General features: G+C 54.1%; 2 protein-coding genes across 25 annotated transcripts in view; one reads left to right on the top strand and one right to left on the bottom strand.

Moving 5' to 3' along the window:
- Positions 1-406: 406 nt before the first annotated feature.
- Positions 407-5,790, top strand: LARGE2 (LARGE xylosyl- and glucuronyltransferase 2). Of its 16 annotated transcripts, none has more exons than XM_039867829.1 (14): positions 429-709; positions 803-1,107; positions 1,433-1,515; positions 1,681-1,804; positions 2,054-2,225; positions 2,353-2,457; positions 2,853-2,965; positions 3,035-3,160; positions 3,252-3,407; positions 3,541-3,701; positions 4,029-4,372; positions 4,647-4,796; positions 4,869-5,094; positions 5,345-5,790. In XM_039867829.1, the coding sequence occupies exons 2-14, from the start codon at positions 865-867 to the stop codon at positions 5,643-5,645; spliced, it is 2,304 nt and encodes a 767-aa protein (XP_039723763.1). In that variant the 5' UTR covers positions 429-709; positions 803-864; the 3' UTR covers positions 5,646-5,790. The 16 variants fall into 16 exon arrangements, with proteins under 16 accessions (XP_039723800.1, XP_039723754.1, XP_039723817.1 ...); XM_039867892.1 differs by having other exon boundaries at positions 470-709; positions 4,029-4,307; positions 4,899-5,094; positions 5,345-5,695; XM_039867866.1 differs by having other exon boundaries at positions 407-709; positions 2,853-3,160; positions 5,431-5,695.
- Positions 5,791-9,151: 3,361 nt separating this feature from the next.
- Positions 9,152-14,366, bottom strand: part of PHF21A (PHD finger protein 21A) — a 121,573-nt gene continuing 116,358 nt past the window's right edge. For all 9 annotated transcript variants that reach the window (XM_039868000.1, XM_039868046.1, XM_039868036.1 and 6 more), the window contains 3 exons: positions 12,622-12,697; positions 12,128-12,231; positions 9,152-10,824 (listed from right to left, as the gene is read on the bottom strand). In XM_039868000.1, the coding sequence (XP_039723934.1) occupies positions 10,567-10,824; positions 12,128-12,231; positions 12,622-12,697 (438 nt within the window). In that variant the 3' untranslated portion in view covers positions 9,152-10,566. The remainder of the gene's footprint in view (positions 10,825-12,127; positions 12,232-12,621; positions 12,698-14,366) is intronic.

Here is a 14,366-nt window from a genome sequence, read left to right on the forward strand (position 1 = left end):
GAGCATAGGGGATCCCGGCCCTGCCCAGGCGACCCATGCCCCGCCAGTCTGTGAGGTCTCTTGCCAGTTCCTGGGCAGGAGGCAACCCTCTTAAGGCTGCTTTGTCCCAGCCGCGCCGGGTCGCGGGCAGGCCACGTGGAGCGTGGGTGGAGCAGACGCGAGGGCAGGGAGGAAAGCGGGGCTCAGGTGCTCACTGGCTCCAGGGCAGGTCTCGGCCGCCCCGCCTCCAGTCCTCTGAGCAGGTGTCTCCAATCCCCAGGGCCAGCATTCCAGCCCCCTCCCTCTTACTCTGGCAGTCCCTTTCAGCCCAGGCCCGGGGTCACGGCCCCTCTCACGGAGGGACGTTAAGGGGAGGCGGTGGGGCCCCAGAGCAGCGAAGAGGGGGATGGGCTCACAGCAGGTAGCGGGGACTGGGCCTTCCTGAGTGGCGGTTTCTCCCACGCCGCTTCCTCAAGCTATCCCGGGGGTTTCCTGGGTTCCTCTGGATATTGGGGGGAGGCCGTCGGATGGTGGGGCAGGGGCGGGGTCAGGCCCCCGGGGGGTCTCCCCGCCCTTCGGGCTCAGCCAAGCGGAGGTGAAACCTGAACCCAGGTTGGGGGCGGAGCTGGCTCCTGCTCGGACGGGCCAGGCCTGCGCCTCCACCCCCTTTCCCAGCACCCTGGCCGGCTTCTGGAAGAGTAAGGTCCAGGTCCCTAAGCCGCTGGAGCAGGTGAGGTGGCAACTCAGCATAGGTGGGGACCGGGCAGCCGTCGGGCCCGGCCGCCCAAGGGCTGACCCTCCTCTCTCCCTCCTGGGTCTGTAGAGCCGGAGATGGAGCCAGCAGCCTGGGGGCGCGCCCCGCCCTGAGCGCCCCCGCAGGCGGCCATGCTGCCCCGAGGGCGCCCCCGGGCACTGGGGGCCGCCGCGCTGTTGCTGGTGCTGATTCTGATCGGATTCTTCCTGTTCGGCGGAGACCTGGAGTGTGAACGCCGTGAGCAGGGAGGCCCGGGATCCTTCCGTTGCTCGCTAACGCCACGTGTCCCCCCAGACGGAGACCTGCCGGCGGACCACGGGGGCTGCAACCGCTCCGACTGCGTCCCGCTTCGGCCGCTGCCTCCCAAGTGCGAGGTAGGTGCGCGCGGCCCCTGGCGGCGGGAACCCGGGGGGCGCCGCGGCCCCATCCTGGCCACCCAGGCACCTGTGGGAATCACACCTGGCGTCGTCGCTCCTGCACTGACCAGCCAGCTGGGGGCGCTTCGGGTTCATATCTCCCCTGCTCCCAGCCTCAGTTTCCCCATTTGTGAAACCAGGGGACTGGACTCTTGCTCCGCCCCAGCCCCCTACTCTCGTCTAGCTCGGATGACTTGTGGGACTACAAGTCCAGGCCCGCCCAACCATGGGTCCTCACGGCCTAGTGGAGGGGGTGCTGCTGGTGACCGTGTCTCCTCCTCAGCTTTTGCATGTGGCAATGGTGTGTGCGGGACATAACACCAGCCGGGATGTCATCACCCTGGTAAAGTCCATGCTCTTCTTCAGGTACAGCCAGGTGTTGGCGGTGGGGGTCCAAGAGTGGGGGAGGGGACAAAGTCTTGGGCAGGATTGAAAAATTGGTGTTTCCTCTTCTGAGCCTCATGGGGTGGGGCTTGCCCCATGTTATTACTTCTGGGCCCTATCAGCTTTGCTGCCCTGTCCTCCCCAAAGGAAAAACCCGCTGCACCTCCACTTGGTGACTGATGCAGTGGCCAGGAACATCCTGGAGACACTTTTCCACACATGGATGGTGCCGGCTGTCCGGGTCAGCTTCTATGATGCGGAAGAGCTCAAGGCAGGAGCCCTGGCCCTTCCGCCCTCCTCCCCAGCCTGCCCAGCCCTCTCCTTCCTCCCAGGGCGTGGAGGGTAGGGAGAGGAGAGGTTAGAGCTGCCTGGGACCCCCAGTTCCATCACACTTACTGAAGCTCGAATCCCTCACCTCTCCTGGGGCTCACCCCTTCTTCGCCCTTTGTCTTCCTGAGTATGTTCTGGCACTCACCACCAGGCTCCACCAGGCTCATGCTCTGTCCTTCCTACCCAACAGCCTCAGGTCTCCTGGATCCCCAACAAGCACTACTCTGGCCTCTATGGGCTAATGAAGCTAGTGCTGCCCGGTGCCTTGCCGCCTGCCCTGGCCCGTGTTATTGTCCTAGATACGGATGTCACCTTCGCCTCCGACATTGCAGAACTCTGGGCACTCTTTGCTTATTTTTCTGGTGAGTGGCCTGGGACCCTGCCCCCACCGGCCCCTCTCCCTGGCCCATACGAGCACCCCTATGGCCTAGCCCTGAGCCGAGGTCCTACGGCAACCTCAGGCAGCTCCCTCGTGCCCTCCTCTCCCAGACGAGCAGGTGATCGGTCTCGTGGAGAACCAGAGCGACTGGTACCTGGGCAACCTCTGGAGGAACCACAGGCCCTGGCCTGCCTTGGGCCGGGGATTTAACACAGGTGGGGATGGTGTGGGGAGGCAAGAGGGGTGGCCACTGGTCCCTGGGCCCCGGGGACTGGGCAGCGCACAAAATGCTAGGAAGCCCCCCAGACTTAGTGCTGTGGAAAGAACACTGGGAGAAGAGCCAGAAAACAGTTCCAGCCTTGGCCGTAGATGCTGGATGACTTTGGCAATAAAACTGCGCCTCAGTTTTCTCATCCATTAAATAGGGGTTTTACCAGCCCCGGGACCACTGAGTGGGAGAAGATGGCTATGGAGGTGCTCCGTAAGCAGCACCTCCCCTTCACCCGCAAGAGGATTGTAGTCCATGCTCATGTCAGAAAATATCAATAAGCCTAAAAATAAGCAGGGGCTAGGTCATCCCAGGTGGGCATGACAACCTCTTCGTGAGCAGGTGTGATCCTCCTGCGGCTGGACCGGCTTCGGCAGGCTGGCTGGGAGCAGATGTGGAAGCTGACAGCTACGCAGGAGCTCCTCACGCTGCCTGCCACCTCGCTGGCCGACCAGGTCTGGGGAAGCCTTCTGGGGGGAGGGGGACAGGCTCAGGGCCAAGGTGAGATGGCTGTCTCTGCCCAGGACATCTTTAATGCCATAATCAAGAGGCACCCCGGGCTGGTGCTTCCCCTGCCTTGCATCTGGAATGTGCAGCTGTCAGACCACACGCTGGCTGAGCGCTGCTACTCAGAGGCAGCTGACCTCAAAGTGAGTCGGGGCGGGGGGCTAAGTGGGGGCGGTGGGCCGAGGATGGGGACCCCTTCCCCCACTCCCGCACCGACACCCTCCCGGGTCACAGGTGATCCACTGGAACTCACCGAAGAAGCTGCGTGTGAAGAACAAGCACGTGGAGTTCTTCCGCAACCTCCACTTGACCTTCCTGGAGTACAATGGGAACCTGCTGCGGAGAGAGCTCTTTGGGTGCCCCAGCCCACCCCCACCTGAGGCTGAGCAGGTGAGAGAGCCGCCTTCTCTTGTCATGGAAAGACTCTGCCCCGCTCTGCTCCCATTGGATCTAGTCTGGTCTTCTGGTCTGGGGACTTGCTCGCCCGCCCCAGCTCCCATCCTTCTCCCCTCGACTGTCTCAGTTGCAGCGGGCCCTGGCACATCTCAGCGAGGAGGACACCTGCCTTGAGTTCCGTCAGCAGCAGCTCACTGTGCACCGTGTGCATATCACCTTCCTGCCCCATGAGCCACCGCCCCCCCGGCCTCACGATGTCACCCTTGTGGCCCAGCTCTCCATGGACCGGTGAGGGTGCTGAAGGCAGCCCCAGAGAGCATGGCGTGGGCTGAGAGGAGGGTAGAAGGAAGAGGTCTCAGTGCCCGATGCTTGAGGAGTTGCAGAGGTTGGAGACACTGGACATGGTGGAAGGAGCTGGGCTTGGGATCATTTGGGTACCCTCCGTAGTAGTGCGACCATGGGCGAGTCTTAATATCTCTGGCCCTGTTTCCTCATCTGTCAAAGGAGCAAGTACCCACCTGTGGGGTAGTTGTGAAGATTAAATAAGACTGCTCAAAAAGACACTTGAGGGGTGTCTGCAGTAGCTCCCTGGGCTGACTACCCCCCTCGCCGCAGGCTGCAGATGCTGGAAGCCCTGTGTAGGCACTGGCCGGGCCCCATGAGCCTGGCCTTGTACCTGACAGACGCAGAGGCCCAACAGTTCCTGCATTTCGTCGAGGCCTCGGCGGTGCTCTCTGCCCGGCAGGATGTGGCCTACCACGTGGTGTACCGTGAGGGTTCCCTCTACCCTATTAACCAGCTTCGCAACGTGGCCATGGCCCAGGCCCTCACGCCTTATGTCTTCCTCAGTGACATTGACCTTCTGCCTTCCTACTCCCTCTACGACTACCTCAGGTGGGCGGGAGAGGACGGTATATGGATGGGTGTGGACAGGGTCGCGGGTACCTGCAGGGCCCCAGGCGAGTGTATCCCTCCTTTCTGGGCCTCAGTGTCCCCTGTGAAATGGGGTTTGTATTACAGCCGGGGGTGAGACCACACCATTTCTCTGGGCTGCCGTGAGAGCGTAGGGGAGGCTGGGGCCTGCTTCCCACAGCAGCTCCACTCGTGTCGGTCTCCTAGTGGGCATCAGTGAGCTAGCTTTTGAAAGCCGGTCATAAAAGCAAGAGAATCACTGGGTCCAGTGCTGGAGGCAGAGCCTTCTCTTGTCTCCTGTTCACGGTGCTCCCTCCTCAGGGCCTCCATTGAGCAGCTGGAGCTGGGCAGCGGGCGGAAGGCAGCTCTGGTGGTGCCAGCATTCGAGACCCTGCACTACCACTTCACCTTCCCCAATTCCAAGGCCGAACTGCTGGCCTTGCTGGATGCTGGCTCTCTCTACACCTTCAGGTAGGAGAGGCCACTGCTCTGTCTCCCCGTTTTTCACACCAGCCCCCACCACCCGTGAGCTCCTAGCCTCAGCCTGGCTCCCCACCCTGTCCTGCTCCACAGATCTCACGAGTGGCCCCAGGGTTACGCGCCCACAGACTATGCCCGATGGCGGGAGGCTCAGGCCCCATACCGTGTGCAATGGGCAGCTGACTATGAGCCCTATGTGGTGGTGCCACGTGACTGCCCCCGCTATGATCCCCGCTTTGTGGGCTTTGGCTGGAACAAGGTGGCCCACATTGTGGAACTGGATGCACAGGTGAGGGGAATCCTTCCTGCTTCCAGCTTTGATTTGAATACCTCCAGACCCGGGATCACTACGTCTGGGTGAGGCACACTGCACCGGTAGGTGGCGCTGTTAGAAGTTCCACCTTCTTTAGAACCAAAATTGGCTGCCCTTTGGCCCTGGCTTTGGCTCCAAGAGGCTATTGGATAAGCCTGCTCCCCACCCCAGAGCTGTTCTACCCCCAGCCCAGGCAATGACCTTCCGTCTGCCCCCACCTCCGCAGGAGTATGAGCTCCTGGTGCTGCCAGAGGCCTTCACCATCCATCTGCCACACACCCCAAGCCCCGACATCTCCCGCTTCCGTTCCAGACCCACCTATCGTGATTGCCTGCAGATCCTCAAGGATGAGTTCCACCAGGACTTATCCCGCCACTATGGGGCTGCTGCCCTCAAATACCTCACTGCCCTGCAGCAGCCTGAGGCACCCCAAGGCTGAGCCTGCAGGAGGCACCCTGCCCTTTGCCTTGGCTCACACCCCACAGACCCTGGAGCAACCGTGCCACTTCTCCTGCTCTGTTATTTAAATTATTTAAGGTCTCTGTGGGAAGGGCTGCAGTGGAACATCTGTGAGGTGGGGCCTACAGGCCTCCCTTTGCTGCTATTGTATCTGAGGTCTAGTCTCCTTCTGCTCCAGCTGGTTTGGGGCTGGTTCTCCCATCCTCAATTATATATCCTTTTTTCATAATTAAAGTTTTAAAAGCTTTGTTGCATGTTCGTCCTGGTTTGGGGCACGAGGGCATCCATGAGGCCTGGGAGTTGCTGAGTCTTGCTGGAGTCACAGGGGGGCCCGGTTGCTCCCCCAGAGACCGGGACGGCAGTGTGTCTTGCCCACCCTCCCTGGCCCCAAACCCAACACCATGAGGCTGAGAGACTTTATTTGGCTTTATTTAGTAAAATGTTAAAATAAATAAATACAAATTGATCAGCTGCTCTGTATCCCCCCACTCCCACCCCCTCAAAACAAAAATCAAACAAACAAAAACAAAAACTTTGAAGCACAAAACTCCAAATACAAGTTCTACCAAGACTGAAATCACAAAGGGCGCAGACGAGAGACAGGTTGGGGGCTGGCTGGCTCTTTGCTGCTCAGAGCTTGCTGACCTCTGGCTGCCCGTCCTGTCCTGCCTGACTGCAGCTTACCCTGGGCTGAGGACTCAGTGATGCTGGAGGGAGGGGCAGGGGGCCAGAGGCTGCCGTGGGGGACAGTGGAGTCCTCGGAGTTCGAGAAGAGCCTTGTGGAAAGGGAGAGCCAAGTGGGTTTTGGATTTGGGAGCCCTGCTCTCCCTTACAAGGGCTGTTTTTAAGATATCCACCATGGCTCTCTGGAGGGTTAACTCCTGGCTTCCTCCTCCTCACATTGTGGGAGGGCCAGAGGAATTTTCTCAGGGGCCACCCCCTGCCTTCTTGTCCAGGTGCTGACACTGAGGATGGCTGTAAGGGTGAGAATGGGCCTCCTGTTTCCTGCCAAGGGTGCCCAGCTGAGGGGTGGGGGTGAGGCCCACAGCCATTTACACAGAGCAAGGCTGCCTCCATCCAACAGAAGCCCTGGAATCTGGAGAACCCAAAGCCTGGAAAACATACCTGGGCCACCATCCATCCTACTACTCAGAAGAGCCTTTTGACCCTGGGGTAAAAGTCTCCTATTAAGCCCTTTGGATAAATAAGAAAGACCACACCCTAGAAGAGAGCGAAGGGAAGAAACCACTTTGGGCGTGTTGTGGGGTTGGGAGAGCCCAAGGAGGCTCTGCTGGCCCCAAGAGAGGAAGTGTCTGAGATGGCCAGAGAGGCGACTGCACAGAGACAGGTGAGCGGGAAATGTGGTCACCCTCATGGGAGAGGCACGAGGGAGCAATTTTGCCCATCCTCTCCGCCTGCTGAGCCTGAGCCAAGCAGCATCAGGGGCAGAGAGGCAGGCCTTGTAAGGAAAGCGGGCACTCAGGTGGTGCCAGCTGGAGGCTGCCATGGCCATGTTGCTGGCCCCACAGGTCTCTCTACCAGGCGTAACCAGTAGGCTTGCGCTAAAGGGCCTGGTAAGGAAGGAAGCAGAACTCTGGATGAGCTCAGTAGAGGTGAAACAAGACCCAGCAGGCTCCAAGAAAGAAAAAGGACCTGTAGGCCATTGGCAAGAATGTGAGCTGAGCTGGGAAGATGACAGCAATGTGACTTCTCTGCCTCGAGGGCACAGCACCTGAGCCACAGGACCGACAAGGGCCCCTTGATCAATGGCCAGGTGGGGAGCTTTCTAGTCCCAGACAGCTGCTACCTGGTCTCAGATATGTCTGTCAGTGGCTAAACTTGGGTGTGGGGAAAGAACAGGAGGGAGGGAGAAGGAGGTGGAGGCAGCTCAGGTAAGGGCAGTTATGAGTGTGTGTCACAGGCACCAGCAGGTCGGGGCAGACAGCGGATCTTCTCTCGTCAGGAGAGTGAAGGGAAAGGAGACCGAGTGACTAGAGCTCTTTCCTTGCAGTAAGGGGTGTTTTAGAATTTGGGTCCAGAATGTGGTTTTGGGGCAGGGTTGCATTTTATACTCCATACTAGCTGCCTCCCAAAACAGCTCATATCTGAACTTCGGGAAGAATCCATATCCCAATCTTGGGCAAGTTCAGAGTGTGACTGCTCACAGCAGTAGGCAAAACACCGATCAAATCCTAGCCCTGCCCCACCCCAAGAATCCTCAGGCATCTCCTTTCTGAGCGAAGGCCTCTAGTGATGATAGTTTCCCAACTTCTTTCAAGAAGGTAGGTACTGCGTGGCGAGCTCCAGGCTCTGGGCCCAGACAAGTCCAACAGGAGAGCTGAGACAGGGCCTACAGCCTGCGACTGGGCTCTGAACCTCTGCCAACTATTCCCCCAACTAGTCCAGGCATCTCCAAAGCTCCCTGACTAGACATAGCACCTTGGTTTCCGCACGAGGAAAGGGAGCTCTTCTCTGTCCTCCTCAGCCAGGGCCTGGCTCTGAGGCCCGTCAGCCGGCCACTCTTAATCCCCTTTTCTAATCTCCCCAGGAAGATGAGTATCCGGAAACAGTTGGTAGCAATGAGACATATTTAACCTAAGAAGTATCTCTGCGGCATTTACTTTCAGGATCCATCTTTGTCTCTCCGGGTCTAACTGGGCGAGGGAGAAACTAATGGGACCTTTTCTGCCCCTCCTAGACTCTGGCCATGAGGCAGCATGGGGTAGGCTGGGGTAGTGTCTCTGCTTTCCTCCTGTCAGCCAGGTACGCATTGGGCAAAGGACTCCAGCAGGAGCACGCGCACCTGACAAAATTTCCCACAAGGTGAGATGATAGAAATGGTCTGAACCTTTCAGAACCCTGGTTTTCTCAAGAAAGAGACAGACCAAGCCAAGGCAAGCTCAGTGATTCTAGCCACAGGTCACCCAGGAATCGCGTGGGTGGGAAAAGGAGAGCAAATTCCATCTCTGGTGCCTGGGACCAGCGGGCAGAGAAAGGGGCTGGATTTTCAGACCTCTCTTCAAAAGCAAGACAGACACAAAGGCCACCCTGGGGCTCTCTGTCTCAGAGACACCATGTACCCTCAAGACATCTTACTCCATCGTTCCTTCTAAGCACCAAGGGCTGATGTAGCTAGCCTGCCCCCTGCCCCCTCCCATGAAGGCCAGGGTGCATGGGCACCAATGAGCTTCACTGGCCATGTCCTTCAGAGTTGTCCCCCAGGCACTCAAAATGCTGGTGGCAGAAAGACCGAGAGCAGCACCAAAGGAAAGGATCTCATTTAGGCACCAGCCTTTTGCTGTAGCGAAATCCAAGGGGACAGTGGGTAGGGCCCTGACACCATCCACACTCTACTGGGCTTCAAAACAGGAGCCCAGATCCCTGCACTGAGAGGAGAGGGCAGTCTTTTCTGAGGAGGGCAGAATGGGGGGACAGTTCCGTCCCTGCCCGGCCGGGCTGCAGCCTTCCAGAGGACAGAAATCGTGGAGACTAGCCCACCAGTTTGAGACACAAACACGGCAAAATGTCATCATGATCAGCAGGTTCTGTGCTAAAAAATTATAACTACACAGCATTTTCTCCAGTTCTGACACCTTTTTAATAGAAATCACTGTTTTTAGGAAACAAATAGCACTTTTGTAATTTTTTTACAATGTTTCTTACCTTGATCTTAATTTAAGTAACACTAGGAAGACCTCAATATCTTTTATTTTCCTTTTTAATTTAAAAAAAAGTTGCTGTTTTTTTCCCCAGATACAAAGATTTTTGCCCTTGCATAAAAAAACAGTGCCCCGAACGATGACACAAGGACTCACACAGACTCACTGGACCTCACTGACAGACACTATGACTCCTACCCTACCATGCAAGGTCTCAACTACCCTTAATCGGACTGTCAGCCTGAAAAACAGCTTTTCTATTCCTTATTTTAGTTTTTGTTACCAAAAAAGTAAAATAAACAACAAAATAAAACTTTATTAAAGAAAAAGGAACAAAAACAAAAATTAAAAAAAAAAAAAAAAAAGGAACGTCTCCATTCAATTCACACACACCTGGGTCGCGTGCTGCTTCGCTCAGGATCTTCTCTTCTTATAAATATAGAAAAGGGATGGAGCTTGTTTTCAAGTAAAATCGCTGATCCACCTTTTGTCCTTCCTTGCCACACACACCCTTCGTCCCTGCCCTGGGCGGGGCCGGCTGAGCCCGCCTCGCTTGCTCTTGGAGAGGGACGGAACTGGATCATCCACAGGGATGCGCACCAATTTGCCAAAGCAGGGAAAGAGGCTCGGGAGTAGTGGGGGCGCCCACGGCGGGGGAGCGGGGTGCTCGGGAGAGGGACCCGGTGGCTGTTCTTGGTGTCCGTCTCGCCATGCACTGTGCCCCACCCCAGACAATAAGGAATACTGTTTATCTGATATACTCTTCCCACCCTGGCTCCCTCCCTTCCCCTCCCCATCCCTCCTCTGGGCACTGGGGTTGGTTAAATCTCGATTTCCTTTTTGGTTTTATAGTAGTGAAGGTTTAGAAACAGGAAAGCCCACACACTCTTTGGACTTGTCTTCTCTACCTAAACAAACGGCTCGGCAAATAAGGATCTGAAACCTGCTCTCCTCCCTCCGCCCGTCCCTGCTCCCCACCCAACGAAACAAAAACAAACCCATCGTGGCTGTGGAGGCTGCTGCAGGCACACACTGGTGTATAATAGAGAGAGTAAATATATTATTTCACTTGGCATGGTGCTGGCAAAGAACCTCCAGCTGGCACTATTTCATGTAACATGGTCCAATCTTTGCATGTACACACAGAATAAGAAGGATCAATTGGCAAACTCTGGTGCCACCTGGCACAAGCATCTTCTCTCTCTCTGGAACCAAAGAACCAAAAGAATTCTGTACTTTCCAGAAGAAATCCGGCTTTGCTTTTCTAGAGTCTTCAGTGTTTTGCTCTCCTTGCCGCCGGGATCCCGTGGCTTCTCCTAGCAGGGCTCTGTTATTTAGTCTCTTCCCCCTGGTTACAGTTCGCTGTGCAGCTCTGAGAGGGGGGGGAGGGCGCCGGCGTGGAGGTGGTGGCATTGGCAGGGGGGGTGCAGTCCGGGCCATTGGACATGGCCCCCACAGTGGCCTCAGAGTCTACAGGTTTGGAGAGGTCGATGCCATGGATGAGGCGAATCAGCTGTTTTACCTTCTCCAGGGAGCTGTGCATCTCCTTCTGCCGGGCCAGGATGGTGTTCTTCATTTCCATGCATTTCTGCAGCAAACAAGAAGGGCGGCGGCACTGAGCCTGCGGGTTCTCTGGCAGGCCCGGCAGCCTCTCCAGTAGGAGGATCCTCGCTGGCTGGTGTGCAGCCCAGACCTGCTGTGCCCCATGCCAGAGTGGGCGCTACTGCCCAAGAGGTGAGACAGAGGGGGCGAGTGACCGGTTTAAAAGCCAACTCTACTTGACACTAGGACTTAAAACCAAAGGTGAACCACCACTATGAAACTACAAAATAAAAGTCATTTTACAAAGTTCCTATGGCTGTGTTGAAGCTGGTTTGGGCAGGTTTCAGTGAGCTTCTGCTGTGCTAACAGGTGCTCATGTGCTCTGGACTGGACTGAGTTGTCCTGGATGGAAAACGAGCCAGGGGTTCCTGGGTTCAACTGGAGAGCCTACTAAAGACTACTCTGTCAGCAAGCCAGAATGTAGAGGCAGGGCCTGGGGCGGGACACCAATGTTTAAGAGAATCAAAAATGTCAGCCAACAGAGCCCCTTCTGCTTGGTCACTTGTAGTCTCTCACTCTTTGGCCCTCAGCCTCCCACACCTGTTGGCTCCTCTTCTAGGGAGGGAAAGAGATGTGAAAGTTGCATGCTGCGGGTAGTGTGGTGAGGAGAGGAAAGCAGGTGAATGGGACAGGACACAACCTAGTGCCTTTGAGGGCTGAGGTCACCTCACTCCAACAAGGGGCACCAATTCAACGGAAAAGAGCCTGCTCCTGGCAGGAGGAGCATCCGAATCCGTTGCAAATACGACCTTCCCACCTGGACAGGGCAGCCTGGGCGGTATTTACTTCCAATACTTGTCTCTAGAAACCCCTCTTCCTCAGGCTGGTCAGGAAAATCTGGAAATGCAATCGGCACGGTGTGGGAGAAAGGGTGGGAGGGAGGGGCCACGTGGATGGACCCGCTAGCTCAGGCAACTAGAAAGAATCACACGTGGGGACCTGGCCTGCGTGCCATGTCAGGAAAGGCTCCTCTCAAACCCACAGAGGAAGACATGAGGGCGGTTGCTACAGTGTTATAGCTGCTACTCCGTCTCTTCAGCCTGGAGACCGAAAATCCACTCAGGTCAAAGCCAAGAGGATATTCCAGAGCTTGGCTAAGGCACCACAGACCAAGTGGCCACCTGTACCTCAGAACCAACACTAACTGAAGGCAAACTTTCACCTGCCCAAGTTAACTGTGTTAATAAGCTGAAGGGGCTGAATCAGCCCTTGGGAGCCACATGCACTATAATGTACATGGAAGAGTCTGTATTTCTGTATCCATCACTGAAAGTATGAGGTTTACTTACACTTATAGAATTGCTGAGCTGTTTCACCTTTTGCTCTAGTTGTTCTCTTTCTTGTTTTAAATCTGAACTCCATTTAAGTAACTTCTGTTTCTCTTCTTCTTTTGCTGAAAAGAAAAAAAGGACCTGTTTTTAACAATAAATTCTTTGAAAAGGCCACTATGTTCCCCACGATTGCCAAAGATGATATTTTCCCCAAAGCTCCCCGAGCCCCACGGCCGACGCACAGAACCTGCTCACCTGGACTTTCCCTTGTACATGTACAGATACGCTAGAAAACTGTCACTGGCTTGGGCCTGGCTTTACACATACAAAATATACTCATTTTTCGTCCCCAAGAAAGTGCTACACGACCTTCATTTCATTCAGTAGCAAGCTTTTCATTTGTAACTAAATTTCTTTTTGAAAACAAACCAAATACTGCCTTCTAGGATTTTTTTTTTTTTTTTTTTAAACAAGGGAATATCACACAAAATGGGGTATGAATAATTCTTTACCTGCTTTGTAGGCAATATAAGAATGAACAATTGCTAAAGTTCCAGGCCATGGAATTGCTTCTTCCTTCTTCAGCATCTGAAAAGATTTTTAGAATTTTACCTTTAGGAGGTATAAATACGCATCCCCTGTGTAATAACAAGCGGTGTAGCTACTGGCAGACAAAATCTAGGAAGGATTATGGTGGCAGGGCTGCAAAACCCTCATCTATAGTTTCTGGATTATAAAGTTCCAGACATCAGCCTGAGAGGATGAGGTACAATGCAGGAAGAGCCAAGCCAATTGAGCCCTGGCTTAGAAAGAGGCTGAGACTTGGCTGGACACTCCTATCTTTTCATATGTGCCACGTGACCCCAACTACTCCCCACAGCCAGAACCACCAGCACAAGCTGCAAGTCTGCACAATGGGAGGAACCATTGAGAGTTCTGTCCTTGACCTGACATGGGCTGCTTGTCTCAATTTTCGCTTTTTATGTCTCTCAAAGACAGCCTGACCAAGGAAATTAAATATCTATCAGTTCCAAATACTAAAACATAACCTAGACTCCATGTGTAAAATTATCAGAGGGCCACAAGGCAGTAACTGGAAGAGAACAAAGAACTATCTCAACCACATCAGGGAGACACTAGGAAGAGGACCAAGATTAAAAGGGGAAAACCAGAATTCTCTCAAATCAGGATTCCAAAGAACTGAGCAGGATCCCAAAGTCTGCTCAGTTACTGAGCTTATTTATCTATTATTATACTTTGTCTACTTCCAAAAGAGACTTGAGACTAATTATAATAAAAACATGAAGATATATGGATAGCTGAGAAAAAGAAATCAGAAACTAAGCAGAGAAAGAAGGAAGAGGCTGAGATAGTTAATAATACAGTCGTGCGCCACATAATGTTTTGGTAATGACAGATGACCAAATATATGATGGTGTCTTCCTAAGATTATAATGGAGCCAAAAAACTCCTATTGCCTAGTGACATCATAGCCATTGTAACATCGTAGTGCAACACATCCCTCATGTGTTCATGGTGATGCTGGTGTAAACAAACCTACCCACTGTCAATTGTATAAAAATATAGCATATGAAATTATGTACAGTATGTAATATTTGATAATAAATGACAACATACTGGCTTATGTATTTATTATACTATACTACACTTATTATCATTACTTTACAGCAGCGGTCCCCAACCTTTTTGGCACCAGGGACCGGTGCATCTATGAGAATCTAATGCCTGATGATCTGAGGAGGAGCTGCAGTGGTGATGCTAGTGCTGGGGAGCGGCTGCAACTACATATGAAGCTTTACTTGCCCGCCTGCTGCTCAAACTCCTGCTGTGTGGCCCAGTTCCTAACAGGCCACAGACGAATACTAATCCCCTGCTTTAGAGTGTACTCTTTCCACTTATTAAAACAAAAAGTTTGCTGTAAAACAGTATGCTGTATTATACTGGCAGCAGCTTCATATGCCTTGTGTTTACTGAGTCTTGATGCACCATTTTCTCTTGTGCTGATTTAATCTCATGTTGTTTTGTTCAGTATACTCCTGCACAGGCTTGTAGCCTAGGAGCAACAGGCTACCTCACATAGCCTAGGTGTGCAGCAGGCTAGACCATCTAGGTGTGTGTAAGTGCACTCTATGTTTGTACAACAACAAAATCGCCCAAGGACGCATTGCTCAGAATGCATCCCCATCGTTAAGCAGCACATGACTGTATGTTTGCCTTTCAAGTCCAGGAAATATTA

Source organism: Pteropus medius, unplaced genomic scaffold, assembly GCF_902729225.1.
Source record: "Pteropus medius unplaced genomic scaffold, Ma_sr-lr_union100, whole genome shotgun sequence".
NCBI classification, from domain to species: Eukaryota; Metazoa; Chordata; class Mammalia; order Chiroptera; family Pteropodidae; genus Pteropus; species Pteropus medius.

Excerpts from the sequence above, each read along its gene's own strand:
- LARGE2 (XM_039867810.1), top strand. The coding sequence starts at position 865 with ATGCTGCCCCGAGGGCGCCCCCGGGCACTGGGGGCCGCCGCGCTGTTG. Across the intron at positions 1,516-1,680 it reads AAGTCCATGCTCTTCTTCAG|GAAAAACCCGCTGCACCTCC; the intron begins GTACAGCCAGGT and ends TCCTCCCCAAAG. Across the intron at positions 4,797-4,868 it reads GGCTCTCTCTACACCTTCAG|CCTGGCTCCCCACCCTGTCC; the intron begins GTAGGAGAGGCC and ends TCCTAGCCTCAG.